The sequence below is a fragment of the Cololabis saira genome, chromosome 24, assembly GCF_033807715.1.
Source record: "Cololabis saira isolate AMF1-May2022 chromosome 24, fColSai1.1, whole genome shotgun sequence".
Taxonomy (NCBI): Eukaryota; Metazoa; Chordata; class Actinopteri; order Beloniformes; family Belonidae; genus Cololabis; species Cololabis saira.
The window spans coordinates 14,342,555-14,364,895 of record NC_084610.1 but is presented as its reverse complement, the minus strand read 5'-3'; the positions used below and the strand labels follow the sequence as shown (position 1 = coordinate 14,364,895).

At 43.6% G+C, this 22,341-nt stretch overlaps 1 protein-coding gene across 1 annotated transcript in view; it reads right to left on the bottom strand.

Annotated features, from left to right (window-relative positions):
• Positions 1-539: 539 nt before the first annotated feature.
• Positions 540-22,341, bottom strand: part of LOC133425314 (gamma-aminobutyric acid receptor subunit gamma-3-like) — a 193,193-nt gene continuing 171,391 nt past the window's right edge. Inside the window, exons 9-10 of the mRNA XM_061716099.1 lie at positions 5,827-6,023; positions 540-2,172 (exon numbers count right to left, since the gene is read on the bottom strand). Of these exons, the coding sequence (XP_061572083.1) occupies positions 1,891-2,172; positions 5,827-6,023 (479 nt within the window). The 3' untranslated portion in view covers positions 540-1,890. The remainder of the gene's footprint in view (positions 2,173-5,826; positions 6,024-22,341) is intronic.

Below are 22,341 nucleotides of genomic sequence, written 5' to 3'. Positions count from 1 at the left end.
CACCGGAGGATGAGCCTGAAGGTCCTGCATATGGCAGGACATCACAAATCCCTTTCATTTTTTTCATCTAAAAAAATAAAGGGGGAAACAAACCTGAAGCTTTCAGCAATGCTCTAATTTAAAAAAAAAAAAAAAAAAAAAAAAAACATTAGCATGACTTTTTTGTAAAACAAAAGCCACATACAGTCATTTGCAAAAGTAAGTACCTGCCTTTTTAACCCTTGTTTTAGCTTTTGTGTAAAACATAATTAACATCATCACCTTTAGCAGCAATCATTTCAATAGTTTCCTGTCACATTGTTGAGCCTAATTCGTCTCAGTCCACTGGGATTGTTAGACATTCACCTGTGCACAGTCCTCCGAAGGTGCCGCCACAGCATTACAGTCAGGCTGAGGTCTGGACTACAACAAACCACTTCTAAAACCTCAATTCTTCTGGTCGTATCAACCGGTTTGGACAAATCTTTAGCTGTTGGACAGATGGCTTCACACGTGCCTCCAGAATGCACTGGAGTGCATTTTTCGACTGGCTGCAAAACAACCCCATCATCATCCTGCCACTGCCCATGAATTTATGTCACAATTATTTGAAGTTTTAAGTTTTAGAGCAAAGCTGAAAACCTCTTTGGAGTTGAAAACTGGATAAAGTACCGGAAGATTTGTAGGTGGCACATAATCACTCAGGGTGAAAGGCTAATTGGTACATCGAATTGGAATTCTGCTCCAAGTACTGAAGAAATGGACCTCAAACTTAATTTACAAAGACAAAGGTTAAAAAGAAAGAAAGAATGAGAGTAATGAAACAAAATTGAAAGGAATCCATTGTTTTAGCCCGATCAATGCACAGATGGATGAAAAAAAAGAAGATTACAGTCATATGGCTAAGAATAAAAGCATGTGAACGTAATATCTAATCTCAGGGAGAGACTGACACAACTGTCTATCTGTCTATTGTAATCTGATCTTTATGTATGTACTGAAACATAACTGATGCGCATCTGGATTCAACTTTCATGTTTAGTTTTCCAATTGTGACGTATTTATGCAGCCGTTGTCAGTTCTTGTATAAGAGTGTAACCCTGCGTTTATTAAAAACACTCAAATCTTTGTGTCGTTTCCATTAAACTGTCTGGTCATAAAGCATCAGAAACAAAAGCTCACAGACTCAATAAACAAGATTTTACCAGACAACCACTGCCCCTGACGCTAACCCATATTAAACAATTAACAACTGATGTGTGTGTGTGTAGTTGACTCGCTGCAAAAGTACAACTAATTCTAATAATAATTATAAGAAGAAGATCAAGAAAACGTTACTGGTTTAGAAAAGAGAACTAAGTCTAGGGAACAACTAAAACTAATGCGCTACAAAATGAATAGTGTGTGTTTTAGTTTTAAACATTTCCAGTGGTGCGAACCGTGATCCAGGTTTTTTTCATCAAAAGATAACCAGCTCAGCATGCGGCGTCGTGATGGATGAGGTAATAAAGATAATGGAGGGAACTCTGAAGTCGCGTTCTTCGGCGCCGCACCCTTTCTGAAGAAGGCACTATGGGTGCTTCGCTGTCTCAGTGGCCAAGATCCAGCTCTGCAACCCCTGTCCTTTAACATCTCTAAAGTCACAGTTTGGTTTTCCAGAGTCATGAAACGGACCTTTCCTTTGAAGTGAAATTGGCGGCTTGTTATTCCACAACTGAGCTTTTTAGTCACCATAAAGCGCCACTTCTCAAAGTACCACGGTCTTGACTTTGTTACTCCAGAAGCAAGCAAGTTTGTTACAGATGTACCTCATTTCCTCCACTATGCTTAGTTAAGACCTCAGTTCACTCGCCGCGGTGCAACATGGCGTGAGCGGTTTGGACGGGGCCCACGGATCACAGCCCAGATGGACTAGAGGTAGAGGTAGCTGACCCAGTAGACGATGTTAAAGAGCAAGAAGGACGTGGGGAAGAATACTCGGGAGTAGGAATCCAGCTCGCTTATGTTGACGTGGATCCGTCCTCTCCTCCAACCTCCTTCTTTACACTCCTCGTAGCAGCAGAAGAAGCTCTTGCAGTCTTTCCCATCCAGGCACTCGTACAGGCAGCTGTCGTCGTAGTCGTGCCAGAACAAGGAGTTGCCCATCGGCATCATGGGCCGAGGTGTGCGGCCTGTGTTGAAGGATGAATAGGCCTACAAGATAAAACAAAGAGTTTCAGACATATTTAATAATACAATTACTTACCTTGGTATAGTCAAATCTGGATTTTTCTTCTTGCAGTAAAAGGTAGCTTAAAGGGAAAGTTTGTTTTTTTACAACCTGGACCTTATTTCTGGCATTTTTTATGGTTGTATACTCACCCAGAGGTGTTTGGTGTCATTTGGAGTCCTTCGGAAGATATTAGGAGTTTTTTGGGAGCCGCTTCTCCATATAACGGTAGCGCATGAGGGCACCGCCAGACACAGACGATGCAGCGTCTAAATAACACATGATTGCCGCAAAACTCTTCATTTCTTTTATGAATCACTAGATCTGCTTCCAGGACGTGTTGTAACATTGTGGCGCTGTCTGTGTAATAAATAAATCTGTTTGTAAACAAGACCTCTGAACTCATGACGTCATCTCTGTGCGCGCGTCCCAGACACAGCTCTGTGTACAGCTGGAGTTCGCTACTGTTAGTTTACTGTTAGTTGTTTGAAACATGTCTGAATATTTGTCAAATTCTGAGGTTGTGGACGACGACTTTGAATATGATGGACGTCCTTACCGTTTTGAGCCAGAGTATACGGCTGAAGAGCTCACGGAACGGAGGACAGAGTGCACGCACAGAGATGACGTCATGAGTTCAGAGGTCTTGTTTACAAACGGATTTATTTATTACACAGACAGCCCGGCAATGTTACAACAGGTCCTGGAAGCAGATCTAGTGATTCATAAAAGAAATGAAGAGTTTCGCGGCAATCATGTGTTATTTAGACGCTGCATCGTCTGTGTCCCGCGGTGCCCCGTTCACTACCGTTATATGGAGAAGCGGCTCGCACAAAAACTCCTAATATCTTCCGAAGGACTCCAAATGACACCAAACACCTCTGGGTGAGTATACAACCATAAAAAATGCCAGAAATAAGGTCCAGGTTGTAAAAAAACGAACTTTCCCTTTAAAGGTTGGGTAAGCAATTCTATCTAATTTCTCATGCATAACATTTCTAATGCAGATCATACAAAGAAAACCTTTTCTTCGTACAAGCAGAGCAGGGAGCCTGACCCATAAACAAAACTCTGTGTCGATGATCACTCCAGATACTCTCTGACGGGGCCAGGGTTCACGCTCTGTTTTGTTTCAGATATCAACAGACGTGGTGCAGAGATGAAGGCTACTGGAAGCTCAAAGCAAATAAGTACATACCATGGCCAAGGCCCATCACCCTCCCTCCCCAAAGTTCGCCGGGTTAGTCTCACTTTGCAAAAAAATGGGTGGTGAACGAGGTATTCAAGTAGGAGAGGCACAAATCCCTGACTTGGTATTCATTGAGTTAGATTGCTGAAAAACTCCTCCAAACAACATCAATAATGGACGTGGTTTTAAAATGGCACAGCAGACTTCCTCCCGTTTTTAAAGCCTTCAAATTTACTTTGTGGAGACAATATTTATATTTTCATGAACCACAACACTCATGCTCAGACAAGCGTGAGGTAAAACCACTGGTTTCTAAAATCTTCCCATCATGCAGCAGTGGACTGACTTTTTAAAGCAGAGAATAAGAGAAGAACCTCCTAAGAAATTTGATTATGTGACTTGCTCCCCGATGTTCATAAAATCAAGTGGGCAATCTAATTGGGTTACATTTTTAACATTTTCAAGTTCTCCTCGTCTCTCTCAGAGGAAAAGTGGTAGCCAAAAGAGAGTTGACTGAGTGGGCAGCATAAAAGAGCATAATATCGTCATAATAGATCCTTGTGAAGGAAGGGGAGGGGTGCCATGTCTTCCCCACTGACAGACAGATTCGGCCATAATAAAACAGACCTAAATGCAGAAGACGGGACTGAATGAAACACAACCTAATTGTTCAGCCGGAGCTGACAGTCTTTGTAGCCCTAAGACACATTCAGCACAGCTCCTCTTTGGGAGGAAATAATGAATAGGGAGGGGATGTGGAAAGAGGGAAATGACAGCGGCAGAGGCTGAATCAGTTGTTGTGGATGTTTACCGCCGCCATTAAAGCACTCGCAGCAGGTGCAGCCTTGGCGACGCCTACACACAGCATCAGGCTCCGCATTGGAGCAATCGGGAGAAAGCACATGTTCTCAAGTGCACATACAGTATGTGCTCATAAAGAAAGTGTATGTGGTCTTTCAATATCTGCCCCCAGAAAACGATATTGATTAAAATCATTTGATTCCAACATAATGGGATATACAATGCACAGTCCAGTGGCAAGAAACTGTCTGACCAGACTGTAGCTAACCCTAACCCTACACAGCTGCTGTTTATTGTCTCTTTGTAGTTATTTTGCTTTATTAATTCTTTATTTAAAGGAAAAGTTCAGAGTTAAATCAGCCCCAGGTTTATTATTAGGTGGTAATAAGTGTAAACTTTTGTTAGGGTTCAAAACAAATGTAAATTGAAGCAGATTTGAGAACAGAATGTTTGCAGCAAAATTGTTATCTTAGCACTCTGGGCAAATAACATTAGCTCTAGGGTTGTCCCGATCAGGATTTTTTAGCTCCCGATCACTTGAGTTTGAATATCTGCCGATCCCGATTTTTCCCGATCCGATCACTTTTTTTGACTCCTGATACAATTCCGATACCTTTTCCCTATCAGATACATTTTGGCAATAAATTAAGTAAAAAGAGATGATTAACGAGTAACGGATAATCATTTACATAACACTACAGTCACTTTTCTCCGACAGTTTTTTTTTCTTATTAAAACTTTCAGACATTGTCTCCGTTTATCTGAGCGTAGGCTAGCTGTTGTTAGCTTTCTGTTAGCCACGCTTCTTTCTCGCTCTAGCACACTGTCTGAACCCAAGCGCACAACACCAGACAGGGTTAAACTTTGGCCAAAAACATGACGTAGTTTAATTTCTAAAACACCAAAAACTTCTACAGGGAATCCACATAGATATGTATGTTAGCCTACTCACAGGGAACTCCAAAATCATAAGTCACAGAGCAACAAGCAAACAAACTCGAACTCGCCTCGAGCTACTGGCAGCCGCTCTGAGCTGCAGCTGTGGCTCAGAGCGCGCCCGGGTCGTCCTTGCTCGTCCTTCTGGCTGCGCTGCGCTGACTCCGCGCTCCCAGCGTGACTGGGTTGCGGAGGAAAGCCCAGCCGGCCAAGCCCTAACAGTATGTCCCGATACTTTTTTGGCCGATACCGATGTATTGAAAATGACGTGATTGGGACAACACTAGTTAGCACCAAAGATGAGATTGATCTTAACCAATGTTGTATGAGGGGAAAGAAATCAGAAGTCAAATGTTTTCTCCATTTGAAATAACTACTTAATTTATCCAATTCAGACAATTGGTGGTTTTTACTAATTTGAAAAGTTGAATAATGTAGGTGGTATCAATTTTTTTGACAGGGTTTGCATTTTTATTGGAGATATTATGTTTAAACCAACAACAACAACAAAAAAAAAACTTTATTTTGGAATCAGTAGCTCAATGCATCGCTAGTTTAGCACTAGTTAGCCAAAATAAAATCCTGGCTTTAAGCCACTGAAGAGACAAGAGTAATTCCAGTGGTAGTGTGGACAGGGTCCCCATGGACAAACTGGAGTGATATAATTTTCTAGGAGAACAGAATGTGTATAAAAAGGACCGGGGATGCTTACCATTCTCTGTGTCCTTGGCGGAGGTCTGCGTATAATGTAGGAATAGTAGTTGAGCATAGCGTACTCGATCATTGCAGCAAAGACAAACAGGAAGCAGACTGTAACGAACAGGTCCATGGCGGTAATGTAGGACACTCTTGGTAGGGAGTTTCTGGCTACTGTACTCAGGGTGGTCATGGTCAGCACTGTGGTGATACCTGGGAAAGAGATGTATGCATTAGAAGTTAAAGAACAACACTCTGGGAAGAAATCCACTGAGTACACCTCTAATACTGGATATGCAGTTTTCCGGATGAAGTTGTAAATGTTCAGGGTCTCAGAAAATGAAGAAAAGACCTGGATGTCGAGAAAATATGATGCTGTCTGCCTCTCACTGCAGGTTTGTAAGTGGAGGTGGGTGGAGGTAGACATCCTGTACAAATTTTGAAATGCTTACGTTCTATAACTGGAACACCACTGTTGTTACACTCATGACTACCATGTAGTACCAGATGCACTTTGATTAACTCAGTACACTGCAAAAACAGCCCAATGGGGAATAAGCCTATTATTCCATAAATCTAGTCAAAATTCTCTAATTTTCAGCAAAAATTGCTTTGCCAGTGGGGTAACAAAAAATGTTCTTGGCTAGAATTCTTAAAACTAGCAAAATTGTCTAAAACAGCTTTTAAATTTTCTTGAAACAAGGCTTTTTTACTTTTTTAGAAATTGCTTTTTGCTGTGTATTGTCTCATAAATGGCATGCTTTCAATTTCATCATCAATATGTAGCAACTTCTTAAAACTTTTTCATTTGTAGCCTTAAAACTATCCAACTAATTATGTTTTCACCGTATGATTTTAATTTGAGCTTGACTTCCAACTGCTTGGTTTCCATAATGCCTTTTCTCCCGTTTGTGACTCAGGTCTTCTCAGCCTTTGCTCAATCTGCTCCTACTACTTATTACACTTTACATCAATTACTACAGTTAACTAACAGCACACTAACACTTCAGGAACACGAAGTGTTAGTGTGCTGAGTGCTGTAAACCCCAGGAAGGCTGCATGTCCAGACGGTGTACCTGGGAAGCATGTGCCGATCAGCTGACTGGAGTTTTCACATCAATTTTCAGCTGTTCCCTGTAGCAATCCAAATGACCCCTCTTGCCTGACATCTGCCACCACAATCCCTGTGTCCAAGAAGTCAACCATCGACAGTTTGAATGATTACAGGCCTGTTGCACTTACGTCTGTGATCATGAAATGTTTTGAAAAGCTGATTGGAAACCACATCAAAGACTCACTTCCACTCTGGACCCTCCCCCCCCCCCCCCCCCCCCCCTTCCCATCGTGCTGGGAGACACACAGGTGGACTCTGTGGACTCTTTCCGCTTTCTGGGAATTACCATCACCAGGGACTTGAAGTGGGAACTGAACTCCACGGCCCTCCTGAAAAAGGCCCAGAAAAGACTGTTCTTCCTCCGTCAGCTGAGTAAAATCAGGCTGCCAAGGACCATGATGGCCCAGTTTTACATGGCCATCATTGAATCCATTCTTACCCACTCCATCATCACCTGGTTCCTTGCTACAGCTGCAAGGAACCTCCACAAGCTGCAGCGAGTGACACGCTCTGTGGAGAGAGTGATTGGCTGCCCCTTGCCCTCCCTGAAGTCCCTGTACGACTCCAGGGCATTGAGAAGGGCTAGGAAGACCATGGCCGATCCCTCTCACCCTGGCCATGGCCTCTTCACTGTCCTCCCCTCTGGTAGGAGGCTGAGACTACCTAAGGCTGTCAAACCCCGCCACAGACTCAGCTTCTTCCCCTCAGCCGCCAGTCTGATCAACGACTCAGGGTCCCCTCCCCCGCTCCTAAGTGACTATACCTTACTGGACTATGACTTACTGTATATGCCTGCACTTTATTTTTTGTTTACTCCCTCACTCTGGTTATGTGTCTGTTATTTATTTATTTATATGTGAAAAGATACTGAATGTGCACACTGTTACCACCGTAACATATTCCCATGTGTTTAAAACAAATGGAAAATATCTAGCCATCTGAATCTGAATCCTACACCAGTTTGCCTATAGAGTTAGTTAGTTAGTTAGTTAGTTAGTTAGTTAGTAGAGCAAGCTGCTCCGCAGAGGACGCCATCGCCATTGCTCTTCACACTGCACTGAGCCATCTGGAACGCTAGGGGAATTATGTGAGGATACTTTTTGTGGACTAAAGCTCAGCCTTCAACACAATAATCCTGGGCATCTTAACTGCCAAACTTTCCCACTTTGGTCTCTCCACTTCTATCTGCAGATGGATTAAGGACTTCCTGACTGACTGCCCACAAACTGTCAGGCTGGGCCCTCACCTCTCCCCCACCTTTACACTCAACACTGGCTCCCCACAATGATGTGTACTGAGTCCACTCCTGTACTCTCTGTACACATACAACCCTACACCAACCACTTTCTCCAACTCCATAATAAAATTTGCTGACGACGCCACCGTAGTCGGGCTCATCTCAGGCGGGGAGAAGCTGGCGTACAGGGATGAGGTTGGTAACCTGTCAGTGTGGTGTTCAGAGAACAACCTTTCACTGAACACCACAAAAACGCTCCATTGGCTACCCGTGAAATTCAGAATCCAATTAAAAATTGTATTACTTGCGTATGAAGCCCAAAACTTAGCTCTGCATTATTTGCAAGACCTGATAGTGCCTTATGTTTCTGGCAGAGCTCTCCGTTCTCGGAGTGAAGGTTTACTCGTAGTTCCTAGAGTATCCAAATGTAGATTTGGAGGGCGGGCGTTCTGCTATCAGGCACCGTTACTATGGAACCAACTTCCAATCTGGGTTAAGGAGGCTTACACCACCTCCACCTTTAAAACTAAACTTAAAACCTTTCTGTTTAGTAAAGCCTGTAGTTAGTGTTTAGTAAACATCTAGCTGGTGTTGGTAAATCTCTAGGTAGTGTAAACTCTAGTGTGCTAGAGTCAGGAATCATAGTTGCAGCTATAGAACAAGACTATAATAGTTAGTCTCAAATATAGCCTTGTGGTAGATATGCTGCTATAGGCCTATGCTGCAGGGGGGCACCGACATGATCCGCTGGGCGGTGCCTCTCACCCTTCTTCTCCTCTCCTCTTCCCTTCCTCTCTTCTCCATTTTCATTTTGAATTATTATAAGTACCTTCGGTCCATCCCCCCCACCCCGGTCATCCCGTTGCTGCTTCCACCTGCTGCTTGTGTCCTTTTACAGAGCCATCGAGGAGAGCAACCTGGCGTACTATATCACAGTATGGTACACTGGGTGCACAGCAGCAAACAGGAGAGCTCTGCAGAGGGTGGTCAACACAGCTCTAAGGATCACTAGCTGCTCTCTACCCTCCCTGAGCAATATTACTAGCTCATGATTCCATCGCAAAGGACTCATCCCATGGTAATCACTTTTTCAACCTGCTACCCTCAGGCCGGTGCTACAGGTCGCATTTAGCCAGGACAAACAGGCTCAGAGACAATTTCATCCCCAGAGCCATCAGCACTCTAAATACTCTTCAACATAAAAAAAGCATTGACTTGGGTAGTGCAATTATGTTTTATGCTTTTATTTTATTCCACTTCATATTTTATTGTTGTTTTCCCCGAACATATGTGGCACCAAATGGAGCAGCGCTCCTAATTTCATTGTGTGCAAGTCATTCAATAACAATAAAGGCATTCTATTCTATTCTAATCTCTACCAGGTCTGTTGTTTGCAGAGGCAGCCTGCCCGTCATGTCTGCTTCCTGTCACACCGTGTTCAGCTGAAGAGTTGCTTTCCAGCCTCCTTGAGTCTCCCAGTTAGGTACCAGCTGTTAATCAATCTTCTATGCTAAAATCGACCTGTTATGTGTTGGACTAGATAACACAACTTTCACAAAGCATAAATTTGACTTCCAGAACACTTGCTCTCCTATCTGTGAGCCTTGCGTAACAAGTCTTTGATTTCTTCAACTACACCTTGTAAACTTGGTTCTGTAGGATACATTTGCTACTTTCACAGGGTTCAGGCTTACAGTTGGAGTCAGAAGGTAACGTTATTTTTAAAATCAGATTAAATTGGTCCCAAATGGAATGAAAGATGGGACAGTTTGGTAGCAGCAAGTACCTGCAGTGTATGGTTAACCTTTTGGGTGTCTATTTTCCTCTATTTCTGTCTTTCTTGTGGCCGATCTCACAATCATCAGGTTAGTAATATTTGACAGAACAAAGCTGAATGTCTGGTGAGAAACTTAAAAATTAGGGACTTGTCTTTATTTAAAACAGTGCACTTAACAACGAGGTGTAATTTGCTGATTGACATATCCTTGAAGTTCCCAACAGGGTCATTTGAAAGCACACAAAAAAGCTTTGCGCCATCTATCGGAGAGAAACTAAAGACAAGGAAGATAAATTGTAGTAATTTTCAGATGCCACATTTTCACCAAGGTTTGGATCGATTCCTGTGTGGATGAGGAAGTCCTAACATGGCCTGCGCTTTCACTGCCAGATGTGTAGACTGAATGGCTGTAGCTACCTCAGCGACGAAACACTTGAACAACTTCCTGGGTTGCTATACACGTCCTGTGCTTTTCACAATTTCGCATGAAAGTGACGATCCTTTACCGACCAAATGGCTGACTACAATTTTAGTGTTCCATTCAAACACTATAATTCAATTCAATTCAATTTTATTAATAAAGCGTCTATTACAACATAAGTTGTCTCTAGGTGCTTTCCAGAGACCCAGAACATGACTAAATAATAATAATAATTAAAGCTGCAAGCATCGATGAACGGGCCTTCGCGGGTGCAATTTTCACCAATAAAAGTCAAGGACTCAAAACTAAGTCCGATGACACCACCCATGACTCTTTATGTCAAACCATTCAAAAGTTATGGCAGAAAATAGGAACTATCAAATATCGACCAATCAGAAGAAGGGGCGGGGCTAATTCATGCCAATGAAGGTCAAGGAATCAAAACCGAGTCAGATGACACCACCCACGACTCTTTATGTCAAACCATTCAAAAGTTATGGCAGAAAGTAAGAACTATCAAATATGGATCAATCAGATGAAGGGTGGGGGGTGCGCTTTTTAGTGTCTATCGTCGCCACGGTAGCGCTTTTGACAGAGAAAGGTAATACCCATCGTCGCTGGATCGAGACGCACATTTTGCTGTATAACACACCTGGGTGCACGTTACGGTTCGGGCCTAATTAACGGCCGAAGAAATGGCATAAATTGCGCCAAAATTACACGATTCATTAAAAATGGCCGACTTCCTGTTCGGTTTCGGCCATGACGCCAAGAGACTTTTCTGTGCCATGACACAGGTGTGTACCGATTTTTGTGCATGTACGTCAAACCGTATTGTGGGGCTTGAGGCACAAAGTTTTCTAGGGGGCGCTGTTGAGCCATTTTGCCACGCCCATTAATGCAAACCATTAAATATCAAATTTTTCGCCAGGCCTGGCTTGCGTGCAAAATTTGGTGACATTTGGGGCACGTTTAGGGGGGCAAAAAGGCCCTCATTTCGTCGGAAAAATAGAAACAAGAAAAACGAGAAAAATTCCTACAGATACAATAGGGCCTTCGCACTATCAGTGCTCGGGCCCTAATTAAACTGAATACTTTATAATCTATCTTTCAATTCAAAATATTGGTTCTTGTAATGAAGAAACGGAGGGCTTTGTCAGGAAGTGACACTCCAATCCAGAAAACTAGAAATGTTGTGACGCGTTTGTTATATAATAGCAACAGTAGTGAGTGGGGATGTGTTTCATTCCCACCTGTTTCAGTGACATTTGAAAAGGTGAGAACATTTCTGATGGGCTGTGGTTAGCTGACAACCTCGGGTTGTTCAGAAATGTCACAGAAGGAAGTTGAAAATATGTGACTCAATAAAGTAAATAATATTTATTATCATAATAATAAATGCTGCATCATAACTATTAATGTATAATTCACACTTACCTCATTAAATAAAACTGCAATACAGAACTATGTTGTATATTTAGTGAGAATTCTGGGTTAAAAATGAACAACTACAGATCTCAAATCTCCCATTAAAAAGTGATTTTTCAACAGCTAATTACTTTTTAACACAAAACAATTGCTATGATGCTTTCCAGTAAGGTTTTAGACAGCATCACAGCACTGAGACCGCTCTGACAAAAGTATTTAATGACATATGCCTGAATACAGACGGTGGAAACATGTTGGTCTTAGTTGACCGTTGACCACAATTTATTACTCAAATAACTATTTATGGAACTGTACTAAACTGGTTCAAAACATACTTAGAGAACAGTAAATATCTTATGTCAATAGGCAACTTTACATTGGAGCAAACGGGAATTACTTGCGGAGTTCCTCAAGGTTCCATCCTGGGTACTCTTCTGTTTAATTTCCATATCATCAGATCGTCTGATTTTAAAGAACAACAGAATAAGCCACCACAGCTACAGTATGCAGATGAGATGCATATATATATATATATATATATATATATATATATATATATGTATTGCAATGTCACCAGGGGGCCGAGGCCCTGTACATATTCTTGGTAAATGCATTGAGGAGATGAAAACTTTCTCCAGCTAAAATAAAACAAAACTGAAGTTATTGTCTTTGAGCCAAAGAGAAATGATTACAGGCCGCCACAGAGCTTCAATCTATACACCTAGAAACCACCAACCAGGCCAGAAATCTGTGTGTAGTGATGGACTCAGACCTAAATTTGAAAAAACACAGCAAAGCAATGACAAAGTCAGCCTACTATCACCTTAAGAATATATGAAGGTTAAAAGATTTGATGTCTTGGCAGGGCCTGGGAAAACTATTCCATGCATTCATCTTTAGTAGCATGGTTATTGTAAAAGCATCTTTACAGGTCTACCTAAAAAGTCTGTTAGACAACTGCAGCTCATTCAGAACTCTGCTGACACACCGGGTTCTCACTGCCTTATGTATCGCAAAGAAAACCATTCTAGTAAATTGGAAACAAAAATCCAGTTTATGTATCAACCATTTTAGGAATCTTTTATCAGATCATATTAGTAGTGAGATAATGTCTGCCTCCACTGAACAACATTCGGCTGAATTGCACTCTCTGTGGTCCCCGTTTATTGGCTTCGTTACCTAGTGGGGGCGGGGGGGTGGTGATCTCGTAGCCCTTGGGGTTGGGGGTCGGCTTGGGGGGTCTGGGGCGCGGGCCTCGGGTGGCCCCTGGGGGGCGGTGGGGGGGGCCGCGGGGCCCTGTCCCTGGCCGGTGGGGGCCTTGGGGGCCTGTGGGGGGGGTTACCTCATGGCGGTGGGGGGGGGGGTGGCTGGGGAGGGCTCGGGCGGGGGGCTGTGGCTGGGGCGTCTCCGGGCCTCCCGGGGGGGGCGGGGCCGTGGGCGTGGGGGTCCCACCCGGAGGGCCCGGCCCTGCCTGGGTGGGGGGTGGCTGTCTGCGCTGGGGGGGCATTGCTGCCTTGGTCCTCCGTCGCTGGGCGGGGGCCAAGTGCCCCTGCGGATGTGGGGACTCCGGGACCCTTGGGGTGTCCGCCGGGGTGGCCTCGGGGGGGGGGTGGGGCCGGGTCCGGGGAGCGGGCCTCCCCTGACCGGGGGGTGCACGGGCGGGCGCGACGGCGGGGTGGCACCATTCCCAGGTATCTATGTCTTATGTTGTCAGTATGAATGGGAGGATGTTGGACCGTTTCCCCCTCCGTCTGGGGGCTCCGGCGGCGCCGGGGGCGCCCTTGGAGGTACGGTGGGGCCCTTGCCCGGCTCGGGGGGCCGGCCCCCGTCTACTGGACGGCCGGTGGGGGGACGCGGGTGTCTTATCAGGGCCGGCTTTGCTGGTCCTGCTTCCTGGCTTCGGCCTCCGCTCCCCCTCTTGCCCCCCCTACACGATTCATACACACATAGGCGAAAGGCGGGGGGTCCGGGTCGTGGGGGGCACTGTCCCGCGGGGCCTGGCACTCCCCGCCTCACGGTTTTAACAGCAAAATAGACACTGCACATTCAACACTTAATAAATACATTTGACAAGGACACGTAGTTCGGGAGGGGGGGGGGTCTGTGTCAATCGATACTTGGCCCTCCCTCCTCCCTGTTTTTATGGCATTAATCACATGCACTCAACACAAGGGGCGGGAGGGGGTCCCATATCACCCGCGTTCCCTCACCGGCCTGGGCCTGGGACGGGTGGGTCGGGTTACCCGGGCCTGGCGGGGCCCGCCGTGCAGCCTGGGGTGCCTTCTGGCGGTGCTGGATCCCCCCGGGGAGGGGGAAACGGTGCGTGATTGTATGTCTGTGTCGGTGGGAATGCGGTATGGAAGGGTCCTGCCATGGAGGATTTGAGCCTCCATTGGCAGGACATCAAAAACTTAATAATTTATCAATATTATTTTATACAAAGATGGTTATTATTATTATTATTATTAGTATTATTATTAGTATTATTATTATTATTATGTATAGTATATTATAATATTATTAGTATAGGTATCGAATAGGTGAATGGATGAATGAATGGGATGCCTGGGTCTGGGGCCCTCCGTTGTCGGGCCTGCGCGGGTGTCGCCTTGTTGGGGGGTTCCCTCTCTCCGGGCCCGTCTCCGGTCCCCCCCGCTGCCTCTACGGCGGGGCGCCCCTCTGGTCTTGGAGGGCCACTTTCGTGGGGGACGGATGCGCCTGCCCGCGTCGGCGGCCGGGGCGGCTCTGTCTCTCCGGGCAGGCTGGCCCCCTGCCGGGTGGGGGTCGTTGGCCTGAAGGGTGAGGGCCTCCTGGCCGCGTGTCCGGCCCGGACCGGGTGGCCGGGGATTGCCTGGGTCGCGGTCCGCCGCCGCGGGATCCCTGGCTGCTTCTTTCCGCGCCGTGGGGGCCCCGCCCGCGGGCCCCCTCGGCCGCCGCCGGGTGGGGGGGGGGCCTCGCAGGCGGTGGGTTGCCTCCCTCCTACTTCTCCCCTCTGTGGGGTTGCCGGTGGCCTGGGTTCCGGGCTCTTCCTTGTCGGCCTCTGGTCTCGCGGGTGGCGGGGTTGCTCCCCCCCCTCCCCCACTATAGATACACTTCAGGTGGAGCTTTGTTTGGTTTATTACACACACACACACACACACACACACACACACACACACACACACACACACACACACACACACACACACACACACACACACATACACACACACATATAGTCATTTAGTCACATGCATACACACACACACACACACACACACACACACACACACACACACACACACACACACATGCATGATCATATACATACACACACACACACATAGACATACACACTGGCTTGTTCACCTGCATGCTGGCTCTCTAGTTTTTGGGTTTAGGTAGCGGTAGCGATAGCTTAGCTCAGACTGCGATCAGATCTCAAGATTTAGGTCGATTGCTGTTCGTGTTTTGGATGGCTCCGTGCCGGTTTCGTGCTTTGTTTGTGGTTTTTTTGTTGCAGATTTCCAGTGCTTGATTGTTCCTGCTTCCTGGATTGGCAGTGGATGTCGTCACCCCCCCCCCCCCCCCCCCCCCCCAAAAAAAAAAAAAAAAAAAAAAAAAACACTAGGTTTGTATGTGTATATTTATGTATGTGTACGCATATGTGTGCGTACATATATGTATATATTACATATAGTAATAATGCACATATATACACTTTTGGTTTCTACCGTCATGGTATCAATCAATAATATGTGTGCAGACAAGGTAAAAAAAAAAAAAAAAAAAAAAGAACTCTGCTGCTTGAGTCCTCACTAAGACCAACAAAGTAGACCATATCAGTCCAGCTTTAGAGTATATCATTATCCATCTGCACTGTAAACCATTGTACCATGAGATGTTGCATTTCAATGTGAGAATGTAAAGCTCTGTATACCTAAAAATTAATCAAGCTTATCAGTTAACATCAGTGAGCCTGTTTCATTGGTAACCATACAGTCCCTTACCATAACAGTCCCTCCACCATGTTTGACACATGATTTGGTATGCTTTGGATCATGAACTACTCCTTCCCATCTCCAAACTTTTCTTACTAATGCTTTCTATCTTTTGAAGAATGTGCCAAACTATTGATTTGGCTCTCTTGGTTTATAATGAGTTTTAGTTCAGTTTAATGATGGGTTCCTTCACTCCCAACCTTTTATCTGCTTCAACTGTCATGGAGTAATGAGGGAGTGGACCGCACCTGGTCAATTCACTTCACTTTAGTCATTTGTCAAAATATTTTTAAACCCCCTGGAAAATGAAAGTATTATGATAATTATCAAATGTTGAGTTTCATATTTTTGTGAACCCACCGAAATTAAAACTAAAAGTGTACACTTTGATCACAGCTTGATTGTTAAATTTCCAATTCATTGTATTCGTGTATAAATGTAAAATCATAAATGCCAAAACACAACAATAGCCACCTCAGTGCACTATACAGGGAAAATTAAAAGGGAGAAGAAAGGGGATGTGTGTGGCAAGGGACTAAGATTATTCTCCTACAATGTTCCTATTTAATTCAGTAATTCATTTTGCCAGTTTGAATCAGTCAAGCCTATATTGGATGTGATGTATACATGGATCTTTCGTAATTAAATTTCTATAAAAGACGACTCAAAGGTAAAAATCAAAGTAATGGTAGTTCCGTCCAGGTATTTCTTCTTCTTTTTTCTTTTAGAAAAGCTGCTTAATACAGTTTCCTTAAGGGACAAGTCAAACTTTAGTTTAGACGTAATCTTTTTTTGTGACTTCTGTTTGGAAATACAATGTTGTTGTTTTTCGTTGTTTTTTGCAGTTTGACATTTTAGCCACTAGTTGTCACTACATGCAACACTGGACCATTATCTGCCTAGATATGACTTCTTTAACATACAGCATACGTAGATATGGAATATAGTATATGGACAATTGCTTTGGGAAGGAATATAAAGGTACTTATAAAATTGGAAAAGTGACAGTTTTTGGTGCCATTAATTACTTTTATCAGTCATAATAATTAAAATCAGAGATATTGTTCGTACCATTGTTTGACAAGTTATGTCACACGGTTTTAAAAAAAAAAGCACTGTGTTCACTTGATGATATGAAATCAATTCTTTCAAAAGAGACATGAAGTCAGTGACAGCCTTGCCCAGTGGGAGGATATTTACAGCAGTGACCCACACACATCATTCTCCTCTCCTGAGCTTACCACGTTTCTTTCCAATCCCCCTTTCTTCCATTCCTTCCACAGTCATCCTTCGTTTTTCTCACTCCATCCTGCTCTCTTCTTGGTCTCTTTCATCCTCATCCCCAACGTGTCTTTCATAGATCCATGTGTGTGTATGCACACACTGTTTTTGCCTGTGGTTTCCATAGAGACGAGTTGCTCCCTGCTATTTCAAGCTACCTCTTATCGTCTAGGGCTCGTCTAGACTTTCCTTTTCTTTTTTCCCCGCTCATTAGATTTAAGCACCCATCCAGGTAAATGAACTGCCTTCGGCTTCTAATACCTCAGGTTGTCGTTTCTACCCTCAGCCCTATTGTACTGTAAATAAAACAGCATTATAACTGACAAAAATTGTATCTGTTTCTGCTTATTCTTTTCTTCTTTCAAGATGAACTACTCTCTCACCATTTCCTCATAATTAAGTTGATACATTTTCTTTTTTCAGTTGAAGTCATTCCGTGGAAGCTGTCGCTAGGTGATGCCATAGCAACCACGGGATTCCTGCCTGTGCAGGAGCTCTGACCCACACATTCTCGCATCTACAGGCAAAAAAAAAAGCATGTGAGAAAAGCTCTGGTACATCTGCACATTGTAAATTGAGTGCAAAACAATCTTAATGTTGTGATCAAAGCAGCATTAAGAACAGATGCTCTAGTTTTTTACGTGAAATTCTATCAACACAGTACTCACATTGCGTATTATGTCCACATGCAACTCCGCTACTGTTGGTTTGGATGTGGGAAGTAGTGAATGAATGGCAACAATCTTATTGTGGTAAAAAAGCACTCTGCAATCCATTCACCATTTATAGATGTCTGACTTATAGTTGTCTGACTCTGACCGGTGTTTTTCATCTCTGTGTACAGCTGGTGGAACAAACCACAGCTCGCACTCGCGTTTGTCTATAAATGGTAAGATAAAGTACTGGTTAAGGATCAGTAGCCAGGTCACAAGACTGCCTGGGTTTCACAGTGACTACAGAGTGTTTAGTCAATTTTAGCCCATTAAGACCTGATGCAACATGCATTATGGATGTGCAGAGGACGCCTGGGATCTAACTGGGTTAATAAAAGGCTTAAAGACATAGAATTTTATGGAAGTCAAGATAAAGCCCACTGTGTTGTTTTTTACGAAGCTGTTATGCCTTTCTTTTTCTTTTCTTGGTTTCAACCCTGTGAATTAGCACAAATATGTCCAATATTTCCTTGATTTTCATTGACAGAACTTCTAGGCTCTGCCAAGAGGTGGAGAGGTCCATTCTGCTTTTATTAGAAGATGATGTAGTCCTGTGACATCACCCATAGATTGTAAAAGAAGACCTGGACAAATCCCTGTAACATCATGTTTAGGGTTATCTGAAGAATGCTTTTAATGCCACCTCCTCCCCTATACTGCTCAGAGCGTGTTGCAAATGGGAGAAACCAGCAGGCCTGGATGTTGGCTGCGACATACCCACATTGGTTCAGTAACCACAAGTTGGCTATTTCAGCTCGGCTAGCTACAAGGATGTCCGCTGGGCAAAGCCGTCACTTGTCCTGCCCCTCATGGATCTAGGTCTGTGTGGTTGCCTTCAGGTTGGGTAAGCCTACCCATGATGCGAGATGCATAACCAGCGACCGCGGGTTCCAGGGGACTTCTGCAACTTCTTGTGTCAGCTCTGGTAGCACCTGTTTTGAAGTATTTTTTTTTTCTTGTTGGTCACTAGGTGGCCTCGAGTGACCTTGGGCCTAGTCCACTTGGCCATCCTTGCGATCAACTGACCTTAGCCCATAGTCGCTTGTTCTTAGCAGCCTAGACAACTGATTAAACGATAGCAAAGAGTGCTGTGCATCATTGGCAACCAGCTGGCCAGTTGTTCGGTGGGTCAACTTGGGTCCTGAAATGATCCATGGTGAATATTGCCTGACCACAGGATCCAGCTGCTGCCAGAGGTAGAAGCTGATGAGCTAGAGGAAGTCCAGCTGGTGTCCTTGAGATAACTCTGGCGATTAGCTTCAGACAGGGGTGAACATTGCTGCTTCAGGCTGCTTTGCTTCACCTCTGAACTCTTCCAGACAGTTATCAGCATGGATAACAGCATAACAAGCCATATTTTCTTTCCAATAAAAATGACTATCCACAGTTAGGTCTTTATTCCCATCTCAGAAGTCAAATCAAAACCATGCTAAGTCGCTAAAGTGACAACAGTCCACTGGCTATGACTGCCATCAATCATGGGACCACACCTTTAAATATACGTACATATAAATACACAAATTTGTTTTTTTTTAATATAATTTCACGTAATGTGGTCGGAAAAAAGCGTTTTACCAGGCTGTAAATGTATTTATGTTTGTTTTTTCTACTGCAAAGTTAGAGGACACTTTAACGTGGGAGTCAATGGAGAATGCCACCAGCCCCCCGGTGGTTTGTGGAGGAACTGCAACTATACCGACTTCCTGATTGGCATCAAACTCGAAAGGCGGAATTATCTCCTTGGTGTCACGAAAGCACGACCTTAAGCTCTCAGTGGAGCAGTCAGTGTGAAGTGGCAGGGTCATAAAATAGAAATGTTCTAATATCCTATTTTTATGACCACAACACGAAGACCTACTAATCTATCAGCCAAATGCAGTAGAAGAAAATGACAGTTCTGTTCTGCATTTCCTATAAATGAATTAGCATCCTGATAAAATAGATGTTAATAATGTAGTACATTTGTTTTAAGCTGTAAAACGAATGGCAGAAACATTAGAGCTCACAGCAGACCACAATGTGAATGCAAATGTTCCGACAAGTTCAATTGAAATTATACAGTCCGAATAGTTGAAGTGGAATAAATGAGTGTATTATTTACAAAAGTCGAGGCGTCAGTTCTCTTGAGCTGAAAATCACTTGAGTGAATTTTCCACCGCATAAACACAAAGGGAAATGCAGTTTATATGGAGGCTCTCGCTCTCCGTGACAAGAGCCTTGTTTGTTTGCAGTAATTATGCTGATGTTTTCAGATTAATGTGCGAATGATTGAGGTTAAAATGAAACCAAGGGCAACATTGATCTAATCTGATTCAGAGTGTTTCACAAACTCTTTTAGAGGCTTTGACTTCCAAGCCATATCCCCTCCATGTAATCAGTCAGATGACCCTACAGGAGTCCCCGCTGACCAAAGAGACTCAACGGTCTGGACTGAGTATACTTCTTCTAGTTGGTTTACTCAGTCATTATTTGATGGTCTGGTGGACTAAGTGCTCACATGAATTTCTGCTTTCATTACGGTTTACATGCTTCCTGTTGTTCTGAGCTTTATTTTCAATTCACAGAAGCTTAAAAGGTGAGAAAGAAGCTGCTACATAACGAGTTTGTCCCTGTATTGAACGGAGTATGAAATTTTGAGTCTCCTCTCATCATCAAAGCACATATTGAGGGACTGTCATTGCACCATCTGTCTGTAACCCACAGGTTTATCTCCCTTGAGAGCTATTGTTATTTCTTATACTGGGTTTAAGGGAGTTCTTTTTTTTATTTTTTTCTTACCACACCCATGTCTTGAGAAACAGGTTTCATCCTTGTTTTGTTACCAAAGCTTGCTGCTCACCAGGGCATAATATCTGAGACGAATAAACATTAACCATATTTGGAGGAAGTTTCTGCGGTCGATAATGAAAACAGGCCACTGTGAGTCTGTGTAATTGAAACTGGACAAAAAAAAACCCAACAAAAAAACGACACAATAAACTGCTTTAGGAAACACCTCAAAATGACAAATGTTCATACTCTGGTGACAGTTTTTCTATTGGCTGTGTGAAATACAACTCCTTTTACCATCAGGAGAAAAGGAGGAAATAGTGTGACATTGACAAAGAGCCATAAAGTCTGCAGTGGGAAGAGGTCGTGATGGATGGATCGCTCAACAGCGCCTGGATACGGGGGAGACATGTTTAATTCAAGTTTCTTAGTGACATACAGCACTGGATTCTTTCAGCCATACCTACAAAAACCCTTAGCTTTAAACAAGAAAAAAAATTAAAAAAAATAAATAAAATAAAGAAGGTGGTCATTCAAACTATGCCAGCTTTCTACTTCAAACAAGAACCATATCATTTACGTGATTTAACAGTCTAATCTAGACCAGTGGTCCCCAACCTTTTCTGAACCGCGGACCGGTTCAATGTCTGACAATATTTTCACGGCCCAATCTAAAGGTGTAGTTGATAAAAACTAAATAAAATGACAAGATCGGCATTAAAAACTGTGGTATTTTCTCTATAGTAATAATAATAACAATACATCATTTTCGAAAAAATAAAATAAAATAATGGAAATTGTAAATTACCTTTAATATGCGGATTTCTATAAATGTGTTTTTATGTTTGTTTTCTCATTAACGTTATTTAAAGCCAGGTTTTTATTTTATTTGTTATATATTAAGTAGACCGATATTTAGTGCTTTTATTTTGAAAGCGTCTCGCCGAGACCTTGTAAACATCCGGCGCTTCGGACTTTAATGGTAAAAGTTTAACGGCAGTAGAAAGTGTGTCTGAAAGACTAAACTAGTGTCGGGAATGTTAAAGTGGTGGCCAACTGACACAAAAAGCACCTGACTGATAAGGATTTGTTTTCTTTGCAAATTTTATGCGGTATTTATGTCCAGCTTGAGTTTGGTTGCCATGGTTACTCATGTATTATGGTTAACGAGCTGTTATTACCAACCGAGCGAGCAGCTGCGTCGGTCTGTATTTAAGTTAAATGAAACTTATATGAATGTAGTAAGACTAACTCTATTTTATTTTATTCCTTTATAGCTCTTACGTTGTGTTTGCAGTGTATTTATTGTACATCCAAGGAATAAAAACATTGTGAACCATCAGTTTGAGAGTCAACCATCATCAGTCGGGGCTACAGAAATTATTTTTTCTCTCTGTGCGGCCCGGTACCGGATGACCCACGGCACGGTACCGGGCCGCGGCCCGGGGGTTGGGGACCACTGATCTAGACCACTGACTGAAGCAACGATGGAAAGATCTGACTATTTTTTGGGACTGCCGGACGGCACCATGATGGTATGAGATGATTGGTCCACCTAATGTTAATCTATGATCCTGGCAAATATTGTACATTCAGTCCAAACATCTTTATTTCAGATGTTGGTACCAAAATGACAGATAAAACAACTGCTGGCCAGAACTGAAACCTGGACTAGCCAAACTCCACTGGAACCTATGGTTGCTCGTTGGTTGAGGCTGGTCACAGGTGCTCAGCCACCTATTGCTTGGTTGCATTGGCCACCAGGTTTTCTTGACCCACAGGCAATCAGGACTCCTGGTTGTTTGGTCCCT